General features: G+C 39.2%; 1 protein-coding gene across 1 annotated transcript; it reads right to left on the bottom strand.

The window, feature by feature from the left end:
• Positions 1-12918: 12918 nt before the first annotated feature.
• On the bottom strand, positions 12919-23512 carry LOC124277078. Its single transcript, XM_046712725.1, has 4 exons — positions 23338-23512; positions 18306-18570; positions 14496-14653; positions 12919-13231 (listed from the first exon to the last, which is right to left on the bottom strand). The coding sequence occupies exons 1-4, from the start codon at positions 23399-23401 to the stop codon at positions 12984-12986; spliced, it is 735 nt and encodes a 244-aa protein (XP_046568681.1). The 5' UTR covers positions 23402-23512; the 3' UTR covers positions 12919-12983.
• Between the last annotated feature and the right edge of the window lie 442 nt (positions 23513-23954).

The following is a 23954-nucleotide window of genomic DNA, read 5'->3' as shown; positions in this document are numbered from 1 at the left end:
ATATGGTCAGTCATTCTCTGTGTCATGATTACAGATGTATGGTCAGTTATTCTATGTGTCATGATTACAGATGTATGGTCAGTCATTCTCTGTGTCATGATTACAGATGTATGATCAGTTATTCTATGTGTCATGATTACAGATGTATGGTCAGTTATTCTCTGTGTCATGATTACAGATGTATGGTTAGTTATTCTCTGTGTCATGATTACAGATATATGGTCAGTTATTCTCTGTGTCATGATTACAGATGTATGGTCAGTTATTCTCTGTGTCATGATTACAGATGTATGGTCAGTCATTCTATGTGTCATGATTACAGATGTATGGTCAGTTATTCTCTGTGTCATGATTACAGATGTATGATCAGTCATTCTATGTGTCATGATTACAGATGTATGGTCAGTTATTCTCTGTGTCATGATTACAGATGTATGTTCAGTCATTCTATGTGTCATGATTACAGATAATATGGTCAGTTTTTCTATGTGTCATGTTTACAGATGTGAGGTCAGTCATTCTATATGTCATGATTACAGATGTATGGTCAGTTATTCTCTGTGTCATGATTACAGATGTATGGTCAGTCATTCTCTGTGTCATGATTACAGATATATGGTCAGTCATTCTATGTGTCATGATTACAGATGTATGGTCAGTTATTCTCTATGTGATGATTACAGATATATGGTCTGTTATTCTATGTGTCATGATTACAGATGTATGGTCAGTCATTCTATGTGTCATGATTGCAAATATATGGTAAGTTATTCTCTGTGTGATGATTACAGATATATGGTCAGTCTTTCTATGTGTCATGATTACAGATGTATGGTCAGTCATTCTATGTGCCATGATTACAGATATATGGTAAGTTATTCTCTGTGTCATGATTACAGATATATGGTAAGTCATTCTGTGTGTCATGATTACAGATGTATGGTCAGTCATTCTATGTGTCATGATTACAGATATATGGTAAGTTATTCTCTGTGTCATGATTACAGATATATGGTAAGTCATTCTATATGTCATGATTACAGATGTATGGTCAGTCATTCTCTGTGTCATGATTACAGATATATGGTAAGTTATTCTCTGTGTCATGATTACAGATGTATGGTCAGTCATTCTCTGTGTCATGATTACAGATGTATGGTCAGTCATTCTCTGTGTCATGATTACAGATGTATGGTCACACATTCTATGTGTCATGATTACAGATGTATGGTCAGTCATTCTATGTGTCATGATTACAGATGTATGGTCAGTTATTCTATGTGTCATGATTACAGATGTATGGTCAGTTATTCTATGTGTCATGATTACAGATGTATGGTCAGTTATTCTATATGTCATGTTTACATATGTATGGTCAGTTATTCTATGTGTCATGTTTACAGATGTGAGGTCAGTCATTCTATTAGACTAACAACTAGCCTCTGAAGTGAAGATATTTTACAGAAAATAGTTCATAGTGAAAAAATCTAATGAAAAGGAGCTCTTAGACTTTCTTCATTTTCAGAAGCTGTGGAAATCTAGACTTGCCACATTTTCTAGACTTGCATGTGCTTTCTTGGATATATTTGCTTCAGGGTCTGCAATCATTCTTTGTTTCATTGTCGCAGATGTATGGTCAGTCATTCTATGTGCATGGTTACAGATGTCAATTTTGTTATGGTAGCTAAACGGGGTTTAGGGAACCAGACAACGCGATATACTGGCTTTGTGGGGAAACAGACAGAGAGAGACATACACATGGTCGAAAATCAGTCGAGCTTGTCATCAAACATTTGCCACAAAGATACCATTATGGTATTGAGCCAAACCCCCGACGACCAATAGTGGCGCAGAGCTGAGTGTAATAGCTAAACTAAAACTGGCTGCTACGACTATCGTTAACGATAACGCTATACTATACACAAAGAACTGCAGGAGTTGTGTCCCTTTAACCTGCGACGCAATGTCGTTTGAAGTCATTGCTCTTTCTCGATTTATTTTGTAAACCGTTTGGGTGTACTTGTGTTATAAAGAGCAATCAGGTAAATAAAAGGGATTATGGAATATGCAATTATACCTCGTGGATTACATGGTCTGACCAAAGCCGTGGAAACTGATACCAGTAACAGTTATTGTCAGTTAGTCCCCATGTACTACATAGGGTAGTCATTTAGTGAAGATTGTGGGAGGTGTAGCCTAGTGGATAGAGCGTTCGCTCGTCACGCCGAAAATCTGGGTTCGATTTTCCAGATGGGTACAATGTGTGAAGCCCATTTCTGTAGCTCCTGTCGCACTCACTAGTGAGAGGGACAAAATAAACATCGATTAAACTCCTATGGTGAAGAATTATTTGTCAGTCTGGTAAAGTAATGAAACTGCTTACACTCTAGTAATAGATCATGCAATATTCTAGAAGATTAAAATCTCAATAACTGTCTTCCTTTGAAGCAGCCATTGGACGAAGCTAACAGAGGAGAAGAGGATTTACATTCACATTGGCAATATTTCAACCATATCGTGACTCCAATTAAAGTCACATGTAAATGATAAAACTTGTCGACGAAGGACAGTAAAATAAACTAGAATATCACAGTTGTAAGAAATAAAACTAGCATCTCTCTTTAAATCACTTTAAATCTTTTAGATTTCAAAGTAGGACAATACAGTGTAAAAATGGGCTATATATACTCATGCCAATAATGGTTGTCACCCCCTTCAAGTTTTTTAATTGGCGAGGGTGTGTGGGGTGGGGGTGTGAGGTGTTTGTGGGGTTGGGGTGGGGAAGGGAGAGACAACCATTATTGGCATGAGTATATCTCCAACAATTAAAGGGAGATCACCATACTAGGGGCCATGTGGACTTACAGTGCCTTTGCTACCTGCATTGACCTCAGTAGTTGGATTTACACTAGACAGATCTAGCCATAAATAGGTATTTTAATGTACTTTGAAATAATGCTATATGCAGTTGTAGGTTTAAACCGAGGATGGGTGTTACTACAAATCAAATTATATGTGATGATACGCGTTCATTAAATATCGCATTGTAGGAACACGAAATACAGTGACAAAGCTCAACCGTCATTGTAGTATTGGTGCGCAGTTACGAACCAAATCGAGAAAGGCTGTCATTATGTGTACATGCTGAGACATACTTAAATCACCAGTGCTAAAGCTGCAAGTAGTCCCAAGTAAATAGTGATACCCGAATGTCGTCTACACCCAGGAGAGGGTGACGTTGGCTGTACCTTGACGCTGACTACGCAGTGAAGACCCAGTAAATATGTGTGCCTGGCGCGAAACAGTCAGTAGCGTCGTGTCGTGCCGAGGGTACACGCATGCATTAATCTAGCGAACAAGGGTCTTTCAAAGGATTTTGAACAATTCCAAGATGAACGTGCTTAAAGGCCTTTCCTGGTTGCTGGCATGCACCTCCCTGATCTGCTTTTGTAACTGTCAGGATAGTATTGTGTCTTTGACAGACAGACTCGACCAGTTTGAGAAGGAACTGCTTAATAACAAGATTAATGTTTTAATTGTGGAACAAAAAGTGTTAAATATCATTGATGTGGCTAAGGCATCACTGAGAGCTGAACTAAAGGAAAACATACGGAATCAAGTAAGAGAAGCCATGGCTGAGTTTCTAAAAGGAGATTCCCTTCAAGGCATAGTGAAAAGTGAGGTTGTCACTGAATTGCAGAATGTGAAACGAGGCTACCATCAGGTGAAGAGGCAGATACATCATGTCTCAAAATCACTTCAGGACTTCAAGGACGAGAAGACCGTATTTCATGAATCTGTCTTGGAGAAGACGCAGGTTTGGAATGAAAAGAACTCAAGCGATATCTGTGTTAGAGACAAACGCAGACTGGAAATGGAACTAAAGAAGAGTGATGTTTCCGCAGCCAATCTCAAGGCGGATATGGAACGAATCATGGACTTGAATGAGACATGCGAGTCACGAATGTCACAACTGAAAACAGCTCTTGATGTGCCTGCGTCTTCCCAAGCAGCTCAGAACGTCACCTCTACATCCAGACCGCCTGTTTTGACGACACCCAGGCAAGAGAAGGAGAGGAGTAGGATCCTGATATCTCCATTCTGGTCATACGTCCAGAGTGAGTTCAGTCAAATCAACATTGAAAGCAACTCTCTCAGTGCTTATCAGTATCACTCCCTGAGCTCCGTCATGTCTGTTGAATATATAGCAAAGACAAATAAACTTCTGATAGGATTACACAAAAGTGATAGGATATTGTCATCGACCCTCGATACCGATCATAAAACAGTCCTCAAACTGGGTGTTGCGGCAACTGGCATGGCTGCGGATGAAGACAGAGACATCGTATTCATGTCAACATATCGACCACGATATTCAATCAGCCGCATGTCTATAAAGGGAAAGGACTTCACCACCATCATTGACTTAACTAGGTATGGGGGCATGCCTGGACAGATTGCTCTTGACACAAGGAGAAAGAAGATATATGGTTGCAATGAAGACAAGTTGTTCACAGTAACATATGATGGTCAAGGCCTGGCAACATTGGCTACAGGAAGTAACATTCATGCTGTAACCCTGGATTATAAAGCTGGTGTATTGTATTATAACAGTGGGAGGAGACTGATGAAGATGGCAATGTCGAATAATGTGAGTACAGAAGTGACCTCACTGAGGGCTTATCCTCGCAACATGAGACTGTACAGAGGCATCATCTACTACGGTGGCCATGACCCCTCTATTGTAGGTGCAGTCAATGTGACACATAACGCCGTCGCATATACTCTGAAGTATATACGCACGACAGGGGCTAGTGTCTTACAGGTGTGTTTGATTCCTTGAACTCTGTAAGAAATATTCAATGATTATTATTCTGATTGATGTTATCAAGAACGAACCCGGGTATCAAATCCCATCCATTTGATACCTCTAAATGAACAATCATTTTCAAAAAACAGTACGCGCACGTATGCGTGAAGACATCGTTAGCCTACTGTTGTTGCCAATAAACCATTCACGTAGGATGTTTGAACATTGTTTGATGAGCTTGGTGGCGATTTCACGTCTCAGACCTTAACAAGGTTATTGACCAGTGTCAATACATCATACAAAACAACACAAAACACGGATAACATCATTTCGCTTTACCTCAACTGTAACCTCTGTGACACCATCATGCCTACGTTGGGGGTTAGCAAGGATGGACGAGGCTTTTCAGTAGTCAGACCTTCGTTGACGTACACCCAGTCAACAACACCTTGTTTACAAATGTACTGGCAACAGTGAAGGAAGGCCTAGGCATACCGTTGGTAAGCAAATGGTACGCTTTTGTATGTTATGTACATGAAAATGTTCGGTTTTTTTCATGTTGGAAAATTGATAATAAAAGTATATGAAAGCATGAAAAATGTGTACTGGCTTCATTAATGACCATATATTGTTAACACACGTTTCTGACTAATATTCCTAAACCTACAAAACAACATGGAGAACATCATTTGACTTTACCTCACCTGTAACCTCTGTGAAACCATCATGCCTAGGTTTATAGTTACCAAGGTATGGACGAGGCTTTTTAGGAGTCCAACCCTTGTTGACGTACACCCAGCCAACAAAACCTTGTTTACAAAGTAACTGGCAACAATGAAGGAATGTTTACTGTTTGTAAGCAAACGGTACGCTTTTGTATATGTTATGCAAACGAATATGTTCGGTATTTTTCACGTTGGAACAATCGATAATAAAAGCATATGTCTAATATCTGGGTCACGGGTTGATATGGGTGCGATAAGAAAAGTGCAGATTGAAATATACTGGTATAGCAAGTACAAAGTTTCATATTCGTTTATCGCGTGAACTGAATTGAAAGGCATTGGAATTGTACATCTCTGAATCATCATAGTACCACATGAAACTTAATGTGAGCTACGCTGACTCATTTGTATGAAACACGAGAATGGATAATGTGAGTGAGTGAGTTTAGTTTTACGCCGCACTCATCAATATTCCAGCTATATGGCAGAGGTCTGTAAATAATCGAGTCTGGACCAGACAATCCAGTGATCAACAGCATGAGCATCGATCTGCGCAATTGGGAATCGATGAGATGTGTCAACCAAGTCAGCGAGCCTGACCACCCGATCCCGTTAATCACCTCTTACGACAAGCATGGGTTACTGAAGATCAATATTCTGACCCGGATCTTCACGGGTAGAATGGAAAATGTAACACCTCTAGCAATCCTCAAACAACACCAGTCGTAGTGGCGAACAATGAATTGGTGTTTTTGTATTCTCGCAGTACAATTTTGGGAGGCAAGGCGAACTAGAGTCCGACAGATGCTACCAGTGGAAGACCGGCCAATTCGGGGGCTGACACTTGGGCTGCAGATGGACTGGATTTGTTGGTTTTGTGTCTCCTTGTCCTTGGCTTGCCTTTTGGTCTGTCCGCGCTCCTCCCGTTGTCTGCTGGTTTTCCCTTCCTTACTTGTCTATCTTGCTTGCTTGCTTTTTAATGCAGATGAACTACCGACATTCTGTCACATTTTTGACAGCTTTGCCTAATCCAACGTCTGTACGTAGAATCATCCTATCCCTCTGTTCTTCGGTTTCTCACCAAATATTCTAACGTTTCCGGTTAGTTTCAACATGGGAATCGACACATAACAACATACAGTTGGTTCACCAGCTGGGACTTTCAACAAACAAACAAAATATGTACAAGGAGTTTTACATTGTTTTTGAACCTATTCTCCAATTACTATCCCCGTAGCGTCCAGATAGTGAGTAACTGAATGGAACTATTGTAATGTGTTATGTAATACACGGGGCAGTCATTCAAATGTACATGTTTTAATTATATTTTGACTTTTAAAACCCATAAAAAGGCAAAATATAAACTCACGGGCAAAAGAAACGTCACCTAGATTATTTTTTTATCTTTTATCGTACACCAAGTGATTATTCATATCTAGTTCACACTTTCATCATTCAGAATGTTGTAAATCCATTAATGTTCCAAATATGATTGTTAAATTTCCAAAATCTGAGTTTGTTGTTTTGTGACATGTTAAGAAAGCGAGGTGACGTTTCTTTCGCCCTTGAGTTTTACAATATTTGTGTGTCTGTCGTGTAATATCGCACGACGCAGTAATCCATGTATATGACCACAGCCTCTAAATCAACGCGTCAGGACCAGACAATCCAGTGATCGAAATTGTGAGCAACCGTACATGCTGCAGGGTTATGAAAACATACAATAATCTACGTCACCATAGCTGACTATCCAATCAAAGCAGTTGCCCAATGCGGCCAGTTGCTGAAGATCTGTTCTTACCCTGAATCGAGAGGTATGGGAAAGAAAGGTGTTCAGCTGCAACCAGAGATCATCAAAACAAATTCAACACAATCGCTTAAGTCTGTCACCCAAGCAAGTGAAAAATGACGTTGCAAGCCTACATTATCTCTGCTCTAAATTTAGAATTGGTCTCGATCGCTTGATACATTTGATATATTCAACATTTCTATTCACGAAGATGTTGATCGTATTTCGCGCTATACCGACTATTAATGTCCATTATAATCAGTGATTGTGAAAAATGTCCATCATTGTAAATTGCTTATATATAATAATAAACATCTGTCCATTAGTAAATGATTGTGAAAATTCTTATGTCAATATACAAGTATATATTTATTAAAATGTCCTATAAATATCTTAAATATGTGTCAATGTGAACTGGTGATGAAATTGTAAATAAGATGGTGATAATTTACACCTTCTTTTTCTTTTTGCTGAGGGACCAAATCTCACAAATTGCTGGGTGACCAACTCTCAAAGGGAACTAAATTACAGGTGCACCTTTTGTTCTTGGGGATGACATCCCTTCACTCATCTGGAACCTTAGAACAATAGCTGCTGGGTAAGCGGGGAGACCCCTTTTAGGCTCCGTATGATGTGTTTCATTTATGTAGATATGTGTTGCAGGGCCAGCCATTTGTAAATGGGACTGTTTTGCAGTGTGTCAGACATTTAGGATTATTTACGTAGACTAATCATGATCGTGAAAACTTGAAGACGTGTGGCTGCCTAATAATCACCAGTATGCCGATGGATTAAATGATCTTCTCTTACGATGTGAAGGCAACTTTTTTTAGTGATATTTAGACGTTGGTGTGATGAACAACGGAAAGAGTTCTATGGCTATGCAACTTCTTTATTATCAATGTAAGCGACATGTGTAGCTGCTGACACCGTTATTAAAGGGGAAGTGTACACGAATAAATCACATTTATTCTTATGGGAATCAAAGTAAACTGTTTCAATTAGTTAATACCAATGTTTGAAAATATGCACTCATTTTTCTTACAATGTAAGTATAACCCTCAAAATAAGTGCTAAAATGTTATACCACTATGAGGCCTTTATTTGCCGAGCTAAGCAGGCCAGAGTTACCGCCCTTTGACTATGACGTAATTGGTGCCACTTGATTTTAAACTGGTGTCCTGTCTAGTCCCAAATAAAAAGATAATATGAGGCCCTTGTTTGCCGAGCTAAGCAGGCCAGAGTTACCGCCCTTTGATTATGACGTAATTGGTGCCACTTGATTTAAAACTGGTGTCTTGTCTAGTCCCAAATAAAAAGATAATATAATACTGAAATTAATCACGTGAAAAAAAGTTTGTGAAAATACGACAGAAGCATAAGAACAGAAAATGTAAGCAGCAGGACGGATTGATCGTGTGTATTTTCATTCATAACCTCACCTCAATGAAAATACCAAACATCTATAACAATGTTGACGTCCGTATGACATCACTATCGTGAAGCGACTTTCACTGACACGAGTACGCCTGAGTTTTCGAAGGATATATTTTCGTTGTTTCAATCAACGTTAATGCATAAGTGTGACATGTAAGTACAAAATGTAATCCGAAAATTCTGTCAGTCTGCTGGTTGTTATTTTCTTTTTGCTTCATTGTGACCAAGGGAAATAGTCAGAAATTAAGAGAAGAACCGTCATCGTTGTGCGTGAGTTTGCGTGAGTTTGCGTCGGTCATGGCGTCATGCTTTCAGAAACTATAATATGTTGTGATGAATCTAGAAAATCATTGGAATACACGTATTTTATGTAACTATCGCTTGCTACGATACCTTTCCCATGCATGTTCTAAAACTAATGAGCAAGTGTATGCAACAAGTAGGCGAACGGATACACAGTGTAAAATCTGAGATTGGCTTTGTTTGCATTTCAAACGAGTGGTCCTTTCTCAGCGCGGCATCTTATATATTTCGTTAGATTTCACTGAAACACTTCGTATTGGTGACAGAGTCCATTTGTCAGTTTATTTTGAACTGTATGAGGAATTCAGGGATTCATGTAAGGAAGATGGTGTTGAATGATGCTATTGATTTTATGAGTAGTTAGCAAGGACGAAACATAACCGACATACATGTGACGTAATTTTATAAACACTCTGTAATATGGCTGAAAATTTACTTTGACGTTAATTGTGTTTACGTATTTTCCCAAACATTCTCAGCGATTCTCGGTTCATCGACAATGTTGAAGAACGAGCATTGGTGATTCGATCATACAACAACAACAACAAAACTATCGCTGATCACAATGATACGTCTTTTTCTTTTAAATTCAATTCTCCCAGTAGAGCGGATGATATAGAAAAACGAATTTCAAACAGAGTTCAAAACTGCAAATTGCATTAACTGCGTGATGTATTTGGATATGTACAATCGATATCAAAGTGAAGGTGGAAGATTAGGGACATATCGTTCGATTTATATAGGAATTTTAGTAACAAACGTAGAATGCCGGTACATTCACCGATGGCAAGCTAGATGTAGTTTTAGTTGTAGTGAAAAAAAATACTGTTGGAAAGGCGACCGACTCAGGTTGAGTATGTTATGCAATTTGGTTACGTTGTAACTCTTTTAGTACAATGTATACGTTTTTTTCAAACTGAAACGTCATCATAGTGTAGAACTAACCACATAGCAACCTGACAACCAGGCAACAGCTGGATTAAAACAGTAGCCTGCGCATCGAGACACAAGAACCACACCTATACCTGCACCACGTGAAATGGGTCTAATAAGGTCTAACGACGTCATTCGTTTATCGTTTGGGCACCAATGGCGTCATTTCCAAGGGACAAGAGCCATTGTGTTTATTGTGGCCATAGAACTCTCGGTAAATGTTGAAAATATGCATTGATATAACACAAGAAATAAAGTAGTTACTTCTGATATATATACGGGTTTGGATATAAAACTACTTGATAAACACTTTTTATGATGAAAATATGCAAGACAAAAAGGATAATTTTCGTGTACACTTCCCCTTTAAGCAAGTGATGTACAATACTGCAAGTAAGGCTTATATATACATGAGTTAGAGTTTGTACAGGAATTTGATTTATGTTTACACAAATGATAAGGTTCGTGTACAAAGTGTGGAGGATGTTTACAAAATAGAGATAATTGTTACACAAACAGAATTGTCTGAGAGAGAACATTATTCACCAACAAAACGATATAAAAAGGTGCAAGAGATCGCCAGCAACCAAAGTTGGGCCACCATACTAGGTGAGGTGAGGTGAAATTGGGTTTAACTTCGTGCTTGAGAATATTTCGCTCATATGCTGCTTGAACTAGCCAAGACTTAAGCTGGTTTTATAGTGCTAGCCCACTGAGATACCATGCCGCAGTGAAGCATGAATACCCCCACTCAGACACATTATACTGACTCCGAGCCGACCAGTCCTTGTTGTACCGATTAATGCCGAACCCCAGGCAGGGACCAACAAGTACCATATTTTAACGTCTTTTGGTACGACGCGGTCGGGGATCGAACCCGCGACCTTCCGCTCTCCAGGCGGACGCTCTAACCACTACACCACGGAGGCGATCCACCATACCAGGGACTGTTGGGACTAACAATACATCTGCTTCCTGCACGGATGACAAGAAGGATTTATACCATCCCTGCAGCTGCTAGCAATTGTAGACAGTGTTAGCCACATATCAAAAACTACATAAACATACTGCGCGTAAAAAGATGCGATAGAATAGAATATTCTGTGAATGATGCGGGCTTATATAACCACAAAGGAGGACAATAGTTTTATAGTATTTCATCTCCCATCAAGGGTATTGCCACAGCCAATCTAAATTTGTCATCAATTCCGACCCATATATTTTAAAAACATATAACATTATCAATTAATTTCATTTTCTTTTAAAAAAGCAAATAATTAAATGAGAACTAATGCAATTAATAGACTTAACCGTGGAGAGATATGTGTGTGTGTGTGTGTGTGTGAGTGTGTGAGTGATGTAATATACGCGAGATTATTAGGATTGAGAGTGCATGGCGACTTACAGTGAGTGAGTGAGTTAATATTTAACGTCACATCGGCAATATTACAGCCATATTGTGACGACAAAAAGTTATGTACTCAGAATAAACATATGTATACTTAGTTAAAAACCTGCCAGCGAAGGACAGTATAACGACTAGAATATCACAATTCGATTAAAACTAGTTTGAGTTCAGTGTACAATGTTAAATCATTTCAAAACAACACAATATAAAATCGGGCTATAGATCGCCAACAACTGAAGGTAGATCACCATACTAGGGACCATGCTACCTGCATGGGGTGGGTGAGCGGGTTAATGCTTAACGTCCCATCGACAATATTTCGACCATATCGTGTCGAGTACACATTTGACATTAATAAGAAATACGTGTATCCTATAAAACCTGTCATCAAAGGACAATAAAACAATTAGACCATTACAGTTAGAATTAAAACTAGCATGTAAAGTTATAACTATTCATACAATACATAATATAAAAGAAAAACAGGTGAGGTGAGGTGAAATTGGGTTGAACGTCGTGCTGGAGAATATTTCCCTTATATGACGACGTGCATGCGTGTGTATGTGTAGGTGCGGCTGCTTGTACTAGCCAAGACTTAAGCTGGTTTTATAGTGCTAGCCCACTGAGATACCACGCCGCAGTGAAGCATGAATACCCCACTCAGACACATTATACTGACTCCGAGCCGACCAGTCCTTGTTGTACCCATTAATGCCGAACGCCAGGCAGGGACCAACAAGTACCATATTTAAACGTCTTTTGGTACGACGCGGTCGGGGATCTCCGGGCGGACGCTCTAACCACTACGCCACGGAGGCAGTCAAAACAATTAGATCATCATAGTTGGAATTAAAACTAGCATGTAAAGTTATAACTAATATAACTATTCATACAATACATAATATAAAAGAAAAACAGGCTATAGGCCGCCAACACCTGAAGGTAGATCACCATACAGGGGCCCATGGTGTTCTAAACATTATAGTCTCTGTTCTTCACAGAGGTTTGGTGTTCTTTGATTGAGTGTTTATAAGTGTTTGCGATTTCACCTGCTACCAAATATCCAAACATTGATGTAGTTATCAATCGAAATTTCAGCTTTGATCGAAAGAAAACACACTTCAGTAAAACGTTATAACAAACATTTAAGTGGATGTTGTTCGTAGTTTACTTTCATGTGCAGATAATAATTAGTCTAATAGTATCATTACTAGGGCTGAATAAAATGGTTGATAATCAGAATATCATCGGTAGGAAAAAATAATTAACGATATGGAAATTGTTATCGGTATCGTACAGTAACTTTTGTGATAGAATGGTTTGTAAAACGTTTCTCACAATGTACAATTTTAGGACTTTATTGATGGTCTGCTTCTAAATTATTTTCAGGTGGCTGTTTTTGCTAATAATCCATGCACAGACATGTCACCATTCACCAGTGATGTGAAACATATTAATTCGTTTCTTTCAGACATTTTTGATAGTTTTGCTCAAAGTTATATCTTCGATATTTATCGATAATCAATCAATATTAGGTTGACGATTATCGATCTCTATTTCGATAGTCAGCCCTAATGGTTACATATTGCAATACCGCATTTTCCACGACTTCCAACCATTTTCGGACGTCATGCTGAATGATGACGCCATCCTGTCAAACACGACACAGAGGGTTAGTTCTGAGTTGTAACTGAACATGCCACAGTGGCGGTGGTCTGTGCACAGATCAATACAGTCGACAAAAGTGGTCGCTTTCTCCTCGATAAGCCCGTCGCTGAACCTGCCTCTTCCTGTGACCAGCTCAAATTGACTTCTGAACATCTCCCCTACAAATGTGAATGTGTTTTATATGACAAGTGGAACATGTTAGGCTTAACATACATTCAAAACTTAAACTACACAAGGTTAGTGCTATATGCAGGGGCGTTACCAGGATTTTGAAGAAGGGTGTGTGCACATAAATAATGAAGTCCAATGGTTAGGGGGGCAAGCGAAACCTACATTCAAAATCAAATGCCACTCGGGAATAGTTTTGTACGGGACTTTGTAGTGAAATTTAGTTTATACATGTAACAGTTGTATAAGCGGAATCTATCATCAAAGTTTAAGCAAGACTTGATTTGTGTTATATGGAAGTATTGTTGGATACAACAGGACTGATATAGAAATATACTTTATAACAGTTGTATAAGCGGAACCTTACATTAATCGGGACTGATATAGAAAGTTGGATAAACCTACATTAATCTTGATATAGAAACAACAGTTGTATAGGCGGAATCTATCATCAAAGTTTAAGCATGACTTGATTGGTGTTATATGGAAGTATTGTTTACAACAGTTGGATAAGCGAAACCTACATTAATCGGGACTGATATAGAAATATACTTTATAACAGTTGTATAAGCGGAATCTATATTCAAAGTTTAAGCATGACTTGATTGGGGTTATATGGAAGTATTGTTTACAACAGGTGGATAAGCGAAACCTACATTAATCGGGACTGATATGGAAATATACTTTATAACAGTTGTATAAGCTGAATCTATATTCAAAGTTTAAGGAAGACTTAATTGGTGTTATATGGAAGTATTGTTTACAACAGGTGGATAAGCGAAACCTACATTAATCGGGACTGATATAGAAATATACTTTATAACAGTTGTATAGGCGGAATCTATCATCAAAGTTTAAGCAAGACTTAATTGGTGTTATATGGAAGTATTGTTTACAACAGGTGGATAAGCGAAACCTACATTAATCGGGACTGATATAGAAATATACTTTATAACAGTTGTATAGGCGGAATCTATCTTCAAAGTTGAAGTTACACAGAATAGTCCATGGTGTAATTCAGTATTAAAGATATTTCGTCAAAAGATGCCACATCAGTGTAGAAACACTGAATGCAAAGCCTTTATAGTGAGTGAGGTTACTTTTTTAGGCTGCTTTCAGCAATATCACGTCGGTGAACTCAAAGAATGGGCTTCACACATTGTACCCTTGTGGGGAATCGAACTTGGGTCATCAGCGTGACGAACGAAAGTTTTGACAACTTGACTATCCCCATTTCCCCCCATTTTTAGCTACCTATGCGATTTGATGGTAGAGTGCCATTAACTCGTTTGAGAAACATGTGTGCTGCTTCCTCGGATTGGGGGAATTGCACTTCCGCCACTTTTTCTTCTCCCACAACTTCGCCCTTCCCTAAGGCAAAGTTTTGATCATTCCAGTCAATCCAAAACGATCTGCAACAATATGGGGGATGCAGTCAGAGGATATGCTTTCGAAAAAACAATTTACAACATGAGTCATCAAAAGATGACAAATCTCCTCGGCCCCCACAAATTTGAAAGAACAAATTTAAACATCTGAGAGTTACTTAAAGTCCAAATCGTTTGGAAATCAAGAAAAATAAAAATGACAAAAATCTGTAAACAGCAAAAGGCACCACGTTAGGTTCTGTTTGATATATCTACCAATTTTATGATGAAAGATATTGAACGGTTTTTCAGTTCTGCTTCGGAAACAAAATGATTACGGACGGACAGACAGACGAGGCGTCGACTATATCCCTCCGTATTACATGTCAGGTGGATAAGAATCTTTCAAAATGTTAACCTTCTGTAATAGGCATTTTCCAGGCTTCGGGAGAATTCGGTGGTTCAGTTCCAGGTACGTAAAATTAGAATTTATGGGCATAAGGTGGTACTTGTTGTTACCCAGGCTGACACTCGCAATTAAAGGGAGAAAACTGGAGTGCTTGGAGTTCACTGTGTTTGGGTGGGCTATACACGTTGAAATTACGGTCGGTGAGATAACTGAAAATCGTTCCAGAGAAGCTTATACCAAACTCTCGCGCAGTCCATCACAATAATATGATAATATTATATTTCTAATATTTGTTTAATTTGTTTGTTATTTAACGATGCAATCAACAAAATTCCAGCTATAAATAATCGTGTCTGGACAAGACAAACCAGTGATCATCATATGTATTGATCTACGCAATTGGGATGCGATGACGCGCGTGATATATAAGTCTGCGAGCCTGACCACCCGATCCCGTTAGTCGCCTCTAACGACAAGCATGGGTTGCTGAACACCAGTTCTAGCCCGGATCGTAATGGGTCCACAATACTATGGACGCCACATAACTACAGATTCTAATTGTTTCAAAAAGATTTATCAGCGAGTTAGGATTTCAAAATCCGACAACACGCAAGGCATCATTTGTGGAGTGAGTGAGTGAGTTTAGTTTTAAGCCGCTTTAAGCAATATTCCAGCAATAATCACGGCGGGCTTCATGCATTGTACCGATGTGGGGAATCGAACCCGGATCTTCGGCTTGACGAACGAACGCTTTAACCACTAGTCTTTTGACTCTTTTCATTTGAAAGCTTTCATGGAATAAAACCAAACTGGCTTTTATATGAAACTATGTGTATTAACAAATTGAAACCGGAACATTTCATGGGCATTCTTGATCCCATAAAATGTTTTCTGATGAACTAAACATCATAGTCAATTTTAAGATTTAAGAAGTTGATCTCCTCCACCTAAGCCTAATATATTACCTAATTTAAGTTCACTTATCTGCATATTGTCCTATTTTTGGGACGGTACTTTAGCGGTAAATTGAGTGTCGAAAAAATGCAAACCATTTCCATTTTATTTTTCTATTTAAACAACGAAAGTTTTAAACACATTCTAATGAACTTACATAGTTAAAATAGGAACCAATAAAAAATCATCTTACTTCATACTTCGCTGAAAGTCTAGAGGACCTGCCTTTCCACTGGAAGTGGCCATGCTTAAAGAACTTAAACTCTAGAAATAATAAATGGTTCAAACGGAAAACAATTTACTCAGCTTCATTCACGTCTATACTGCAAGTTTCTATCTTCAACAATAGGAGAGAAATCTTTTTGAAGTACCCGTCCCCCAAAAGGGACGATATGCATAAATGGGTTAAAGAATCACGTGGAAAAAAGTTTGCAAGTCAAAATGTGTAGTTCATGCCTCTTGTCCAAAGAAAAGGTGAGTGAGTTTAGTTTTACGCCGCTTTTAGCAATATTTCAGCAATATCACGGCGGGAGACACCAGAAATAGGCTTCACACATTGTACCCATCGAATCGAACCCCGCGTGACGAGCAAACGCCTTAGCCTAGTTTAACCATCTCACCGCCCCTCCAACGAAAAGGACGTATATCGTGCAAGCCTTACTGCTGAGTTTTTTAGATGTACATGTATGCCAAGTTTATTGATATATCCATGTGCACACACATCTATATATATACATCTATATACTTCAAGAGATGTTTAGGAGTTAGGAAATTTGCGGCAAATAACGCGATTCTTGGAGAAACTGGGCGTTACACCATGCATGTTTGTGGCCAGTGTAAAGTAATTAAATATTGGCTTCGTCTTCTAAGACAAGACACACGGAGATATCCACACAAATGTTATTTATTGTTGAAACAATTGGACGAGGATGGAAGACATACCTGAGCGTCTAATGTACGAAGTTTATTGTTTGTCACTGGATATTCCTATGTTCGGCTGGCTCAAGATGTTGGTGATCCGAAACAGTTTCTTTACATTTTCAAGCAGCGCCTAATTGATATATACTTACAAGACTGGCATTATTCAATCAAAAAGTCATCTTTTCTTGAGAACTATAAACAAGTGAAGTTATCCCTTCTACAACCGGGAATGTATTTAACATCGCTAAAGGATAGAGACCTGAGAAGAACTTTCTGTAAAATGAGAATATCACTCCACGATTTTGCTATACTTAGGAGGTGAGGTGAGGTGAGGTGAAATTGGGTTTAACGTCGTGCTTGAGAATATTTCACTCATATGACGACGTGCATGCTTGTGTATGTGTATGTGCGGCTGCTTTTATAGTGCTAGCCCACTGAGAAACCATGCCGCAGTGAAGCATGAATACACCTCTCAGACACAGTATACTGACTCCGAGCCGACCAGTCCTTGTTGTTCCCATTAATGCGAGCGCCAGGCAGGGACCAACAAGTACCATAGTTTAACGTCTTTTGGTATGACGCGGTCGGGTATCGAACCCGCGACATTCCGCTCTCCCGTCGGACGCTCTAACCACTACGCCACGGACAACGCAGAAAGATACAAATAAATACAAAAGAGTTAATAAAATGTACGTGTTCGAGGATGTTGATCAGTGTTTTTTGACGTAATGAAATTGATTTTGTACATCACGATTTTTACCTTTACACGCAGGCAACATAACTAAAACAATGTCATCTTGTTCTTCGCCAGTACCTAAATAAGTAAACGCGCTTGTGTGATCTTCTGGCCAAGGCCGGAGCTTTTAATGTCAACATAAATCACAAATCATAAAGTATTGAACTATGAGAGAGTGAGTTTTAGTTTTACGCCGCTTTTAGCACTATTCCAGGAATATCACGGCGGGGGACACCAGAAATGGGCTTCACACATTGTACTCCTGTGGGGAATCGAACCCGGGTCTGCGGCGTGTCGAGCAAATGCCTTAACCACTAGCCTACCCAAACCGCCCCACTGAACAATGAAGAATATGTATTCAAATGATCGTACGTTCTATGCGTGTGGACCCTTTAGCAAATGTAGACCCGTAAAGACCAGGGATATATTTGGTCTTAATCAAAATATGCTTGTCGTAAGAGGCGACTAACGGGATTGGATGGCCAGGCTCGCAGACCGGGTTGACACATGTCATCGTATCCCAATTGCGTAGATCGATGCCCATGCTGTTGATCACTGGATTGTCTGGTCCAGATTCAATTATTTACAGACCGCGGCTTTATATCTGGAATATTGTTGAGTGCTGCGTTAAACAACAAACCAACCAACCAAATCAATAAAGGTCGAGGTTTTCTTACCTGTATTCGTCACAGGACAGAATGCCGTCTGTTGAGGGAAAGGCGCTAGCTCCAATTCCTTCCAGGTAGGAGCGCGTGTTAGACCATCCGCCGATTGTTACATCCATAAGCCCACTTCCCGATGAATTAGTTATAGTAAATCCGTGGTCTTCGCATGCCTTCACTTGGAACTTGATGCTGCGGCAGCGACTGATGTCAACTCCATAACTGGTCAAATTAGTGAGCAGTGACGAATTTGCTGCAAGCGTCAGCTCCAGAGGCCAACCTATTAGTGATAGAGGAGTGAGTGAGTGAGTGACGCCACTTCGAGTGAGTGAGTATGGTTTTACGCCCCTTTTAGCAATATTTCAGCAATACCACGGCGGTTTACAAAAGAAATGGACTTCACACATTGTACCCATATGGGGAATCTTACGAGGGTCTTCGAAGTAACGAGCGAACGCTTTAACAACTGGGCTTCCCCACCGGCTCGACGCCATTACTATTTGAAATGATGCAAGTGTCACACCTTGCCACTTTAGTTTGGTTTGGTTGTTATTTAACGCCGCACTCAGCAATATTCCAGCTTTACGACAGCGGTCTGTAAATAATCGAGTCTGGAACAGACAATCAAGTGATCAACATCATGAGCATTGATCTACGCAGTTTGGATACGATGATGTGTGTCAACCAAAATCTAAGCTCAAAACTTTCTTCCTCAATATGACATTTCAGTGACCCTTTTCAATTATCTCAGACGCTAGCGCTTTTGAGCAGCTTACGCTGGATACTAGCGCTTTACAAATGTTTGTATGTATGTATGTATGTCAACCAAGTCAGCGAGCCTGACCACCAGTTCTGATCCCGTTAGTCGTCTTACGACAAGCATGGGTTGCAGAAGACCAAAATCTTCAGTGAACCACAGAAGAATGCCTACGGTACTGACAAAACCAAGAAAACGTAATCTGGACTTTTAGGTTATATTGGGACTATGTCAGCCGCATCATTGCTTCTGCAGGCTCTACCACATACGATGGAGCCGTTTTCAGCCAACCAGTGATCTATATAAGTGTAGGAGAGTAACCGGATCCTCTCCCAACTTTGGATTGGGAATGGCTATCAACATATCAGGTGCCTTCACTCATTTAGCTTTAACGTATTTAATGTGTGCTGAGAGTCACAAAGAAGTCCTGAGAACTTGGCCTCCTTTGCAGCCTTCATGGGTGTGATATTTCGAAATAGTTCAGGGTCCTTATATTTACTACAGAAATTTGTTTTGGATTTTAAAAATTTAAATCCATTTTCCATTGACCATTTGTAAATTTGGTTGACACAGATTTGCAAAAACTGGCTCTTTATTGTATGCATATTTTTATCACAAGAAAGTATAATATCCATAAAAGTTAGTACGTGAGTTAAGATTTACAGTCACATCGGCAATATTTCAACCATATCGTGACTAAAACAAGTTTTAAATTCTCCAGAAAAGTGATCCATCTACTTAATTAGTTCAAACTTTTGAACGACTTTAATACTAAATAAAGTAAGAGGCAAAATACTGCCTTGCGGAACACCCTGATCCTGAGTATAATGATCAGACAGGGTTGACCCCATTCGGACTTGAAATTGCCTGTCTGTTAAAAACTGTTATATATAGAGAGGTAAACTACCTCGCAAACTCAAATCATGTAAACCCTTTGAAAGGCCGTGCTTCCAATTAGTATCCTTTGTTTTCTTAAGATCAAAGAAAATTGAGACCACCGTATTTCCTCTTGTTTCACCGAACTTCCAGACCGAGGGCCTATTAGAGGCCCGGCGCTTATTGGACACCCGGCGCTTATTGCGCATACTGGGAGATGTGGAGAATAGAAACTTATGGCTTAAGGGACCATTCCTTAATAAATATATTTTGGGGTAAAGGGAGAATACATTCATAAAAGACGTACCCGGCGCTTGTTAGGGACCTGTAATTAAGTTATTGGTATCTGGATTTCATATTATTTACCATTCGTTCCATGGTTTTACAGACACAAATAATTAAAGATATGGGTCTGAATTTGATCGATCCGCATGATCCCGGCCAGGCTTCGGTATAGCAACTACGATGGTATTATGCCACGGAGGTGAACAAATCCGTCAAATCCACAATTATCAAATACTTAAAAAATGATTTCAAGACACGTGTAAGGCAAATGCTTCAAGAGCTGATAGTAAATATTATCAGCCCCATTTGAGTTATCAAGACCTTGCTCAGTGGCAAGGTGCAGCTCATGTAATGAAAATAATTCATTATGATCTTCGCATTGTCTGAGTTAAAATTGATTCATTTCTTGTCATGATGTTTCTGATAATTTTAAAAGTGAGGAATTATATAATTTGAAGATGAAGAGCATTTGGTAAGAGATTCGCCATGTTTATTGGCAATGTCAGATATCTCAATTGATAGATTGTCACTGTTCTTCAGATGCTTGGCGGGACGTTGGGGTAGCCTAGTGGTTAAAGCTTTCTCTCGTCACGCCGAAGACCCGGGTTCGATTCCCCACATGGGTACAATGTGTGAAGACCATTTTGGTGAGTGAGTGAGTTAAAATTTATCGTCACATCGGCAATATTTCAGCCATATCGAGACGAGAACAATTAATTTTATACATAGTAATTAATGGTAAATTGTAAAAATCTGTCAACGAAGGGCAATAAATTAACTAGATTATCACAGACTCGAATTTAAAACTAGTAATTAGATCTTAAACAGTTTAATCTATAGATGACACCACAAGGTAAAAACAGGCTAAATATTGCCAACAACTGAAGGTAGATCACCATACTAGGGACCATGGGGACTTACAGTACATTTATTAGCAATTTTAGAGAATCTAGCCACAAATTAAACGAACATATATTCTACGATTAAAATGGTAGTAGGTTTAAATTTACTTTGAATGTTTTGGGACTTACGTATCCTCTCAGGAGGAAAATATTTTTACAATGCTTTAACCCCCTTTTACTGTACAGCCACTGACAATCTAAAATACATATCATTAAAATACATCTATCTACAGAACCCATTTCTGGTGTCCCCCGCCCTGATATTGCTGGAGTATTGCTAAAAGGAGCGTAAAGCTTCACTCACTCAGATGAGTGGCGACAGTTTCACCAAATGTATTGGTAATGTCGGCTTTATCAGTTAACTTCTTTGAGTGGCATGTTTAGAAGTCGGTGAATCAGATAAGGAACAAACTTTAGGGATGAACAACTTCTTTATTCGGAAGATGCGACGTTTCGATACAGATTCTTGTATCGTTGTGTGAACGAAACAAGGATCTGTATCGAAACGTCGCATCTTCCTGAACGATACAAGAATCTGTATCGAAACGTCGCATCCTCCAAATAAAGAAGTTGTTCATCCCTAAAGTTTGTTCCTTATCGGCTTTATCAGTTAATAAATTATCCTCCAGATGGTGAACAGCAGATATTGAACCTTTGTCTTTAATCCTTTGTAGGATGTTCCACACCTTTGACATGGGTGTACGCGAATTAATGTTGGAAACCAAGTTCCTCCAAGACTGACGCATATTTTGATTAAATTATCCAAATAACGGACTGTAGTATGTAATATTTTTCCTCTTTCTTCCTGCACCCTCTTACCTGTTTGCATTCATTACTAAACCATGGTTTACGAATGTGTGGAGTGGCAGAGAACTATGTAATAGTTATGTCATTTAGTATATGAGGGAGTGAGTGAGTGAGTGAAAAGTTAACGTCACACCGGCAATATGTCAGCCATATAGTGACGAGAACAAAGTTAGTATATATGATAAATATCTGTCACGAAGGACAGTAAAACTTTAGCAACGTATCACGGAATGCAATTATAAAAACTAATCATTTCCAATTCTAAAAATGCAACTCGATATGACATATATTAAAATTAAAACACGGGCTATGGACCACCAACAACCAAAGCTAGGCCACCTTATTGGGGTTCATGGGGACTTACAGTACTTCAGCTACCTGCATGAATCCCCAGCAGGATTTAAACCATCACTTCAGTGAGTGGTAGTTATAAACAATGCTAGCCAGACATTAAAACAATACAACTGAAGCAATACAATTCCGGTTGTCTGCAATGTACTATAATACTATTATGCAATCATAAGGGGACAATCTTTTTACGATACTTCAACCCCAATAAAGTGATTTAGTATATGATATTCTGCCGACTTGAGAAGTTCCTTCCTTGTAAGGGTGTATCAGTCCTAGGCCAAACAGGGTCGAACTGGGATCCGTACTGAGGACGGCGTTAAAAAGGGACGGATCCCTGCACACAGAGATTTGATGGCGTCACTGACAACTGTGTCATCTGTACCAGAGTTTGTAGCATCACTATCATATACAAGGTTTAATAACCCAAGAAGACCAGGGTTAGAACTGGTCTTCATTTGAGACTGAACAATGAAGAATATGTATTCAAATGATCGCACGTTCTATGCGTGTGGACCCTTTAGTAAATGTAGACCCGTAAAGACCCGTAGAATTGGCCTTAAGCAACCCATGCTTGTCGTATGAGGAGACTAATGGGATCCGGTTGTCAGGCTCGCTGACTTGGTTGACACATGTCATCGTATCCCGTTGTTCACAGGATTGTCTGGTCCAGACTCGGTTCTTTACAGACCGCCGCCATATAGCTGAAATATAGCTGTGTGCGGCGTGAAACAACAAACCAAATATACAAGGTTTAATAAGCGGTTTGGCCGAACATAATATCAAAATAACCATATCAACATTCGACAAAGAGGTTATTTTGATCTCTTATTTCGATTGAACTCAAGAAACAATCTTCAAAGAACAATTTCAATTGTTCATTAAGAAACCTTATTATCTGTGTGTTAATTATATGATACTATGCTACTTCAGTGCATTAAGTTAGGATAGTTTCCAAGTATAAACAGCGTAATATATCACGTAAAACTACTAACTTCAGCATCTTGAAATTGGAAACATGCATGAAACAATATTGTGCAAACTCTTGAAAGGTTTTTCTCTAGATACGTACCGTGAACCTCAAAGGCAAGCACCATCGAAAAGAGGTTCCATCGCAACACCATTGTGTATCTCATGGCATCTACTGCTGCACTGAACCTGTAACGACAACTGTAAAATGACAGTGCTGCCTTCTCAACACTGTGTCGATCTGCAAATGTGGTTCGAGTGTCTGTAGACGTACTGCACGAACGGTCTTCCCCAAGGGGATAGAAGACAAAAGTCCCACCTTAGCATTGTACTCACTCATCTGTGAAAGGTTTAGTTCACTTATGCCCATTATATAATTATTCAGTGACATGCTACTAGTAAACTAATGAAATGACATGACAATATCCCCTGACATTACTACAACTAGCTTGAGTCCTCAGATTCCCAACGAAAGCTTTGTATCATTGATAGAGATGATCGTATTTCACAGATGTGCCAGGGAAAGTGCACTTTATAAACTTCAAATCAATGGTGCTGATGCATGTGATCAGTTTACTTTGCTTAATTCATTAAATTATATACCGTGTGGTCGTATCTACAGTTACAAATGTGACAATCGTGTGTGTGTGTGTGAGTGTGCGCGTGCGTGAAAGGGTGAGAAACTACATTACATTGAAACAATTTATTATTGAATCTTCA

Source organism: Haliotis rubra, unplaced genomic scaffold (genome assembly GCF_003918875.1).
Source record: "Haliotis rubra isolate DU_JTF1 unplaced genomic scaffold, ASM391887v1 Scf218, whole genome shotgun sequence".
NCBI classification, from domain to species: Eukaryota; Metazoa; Mollusca; class Gastropoda; order Lepetellida; family Haliotidae; genus Haliotis; species Haliotis rubra.
Note: the sequence above shows the minus strand (reverse complement) of the source record. Positions and strands in the feature narration are given on the sequence as shown.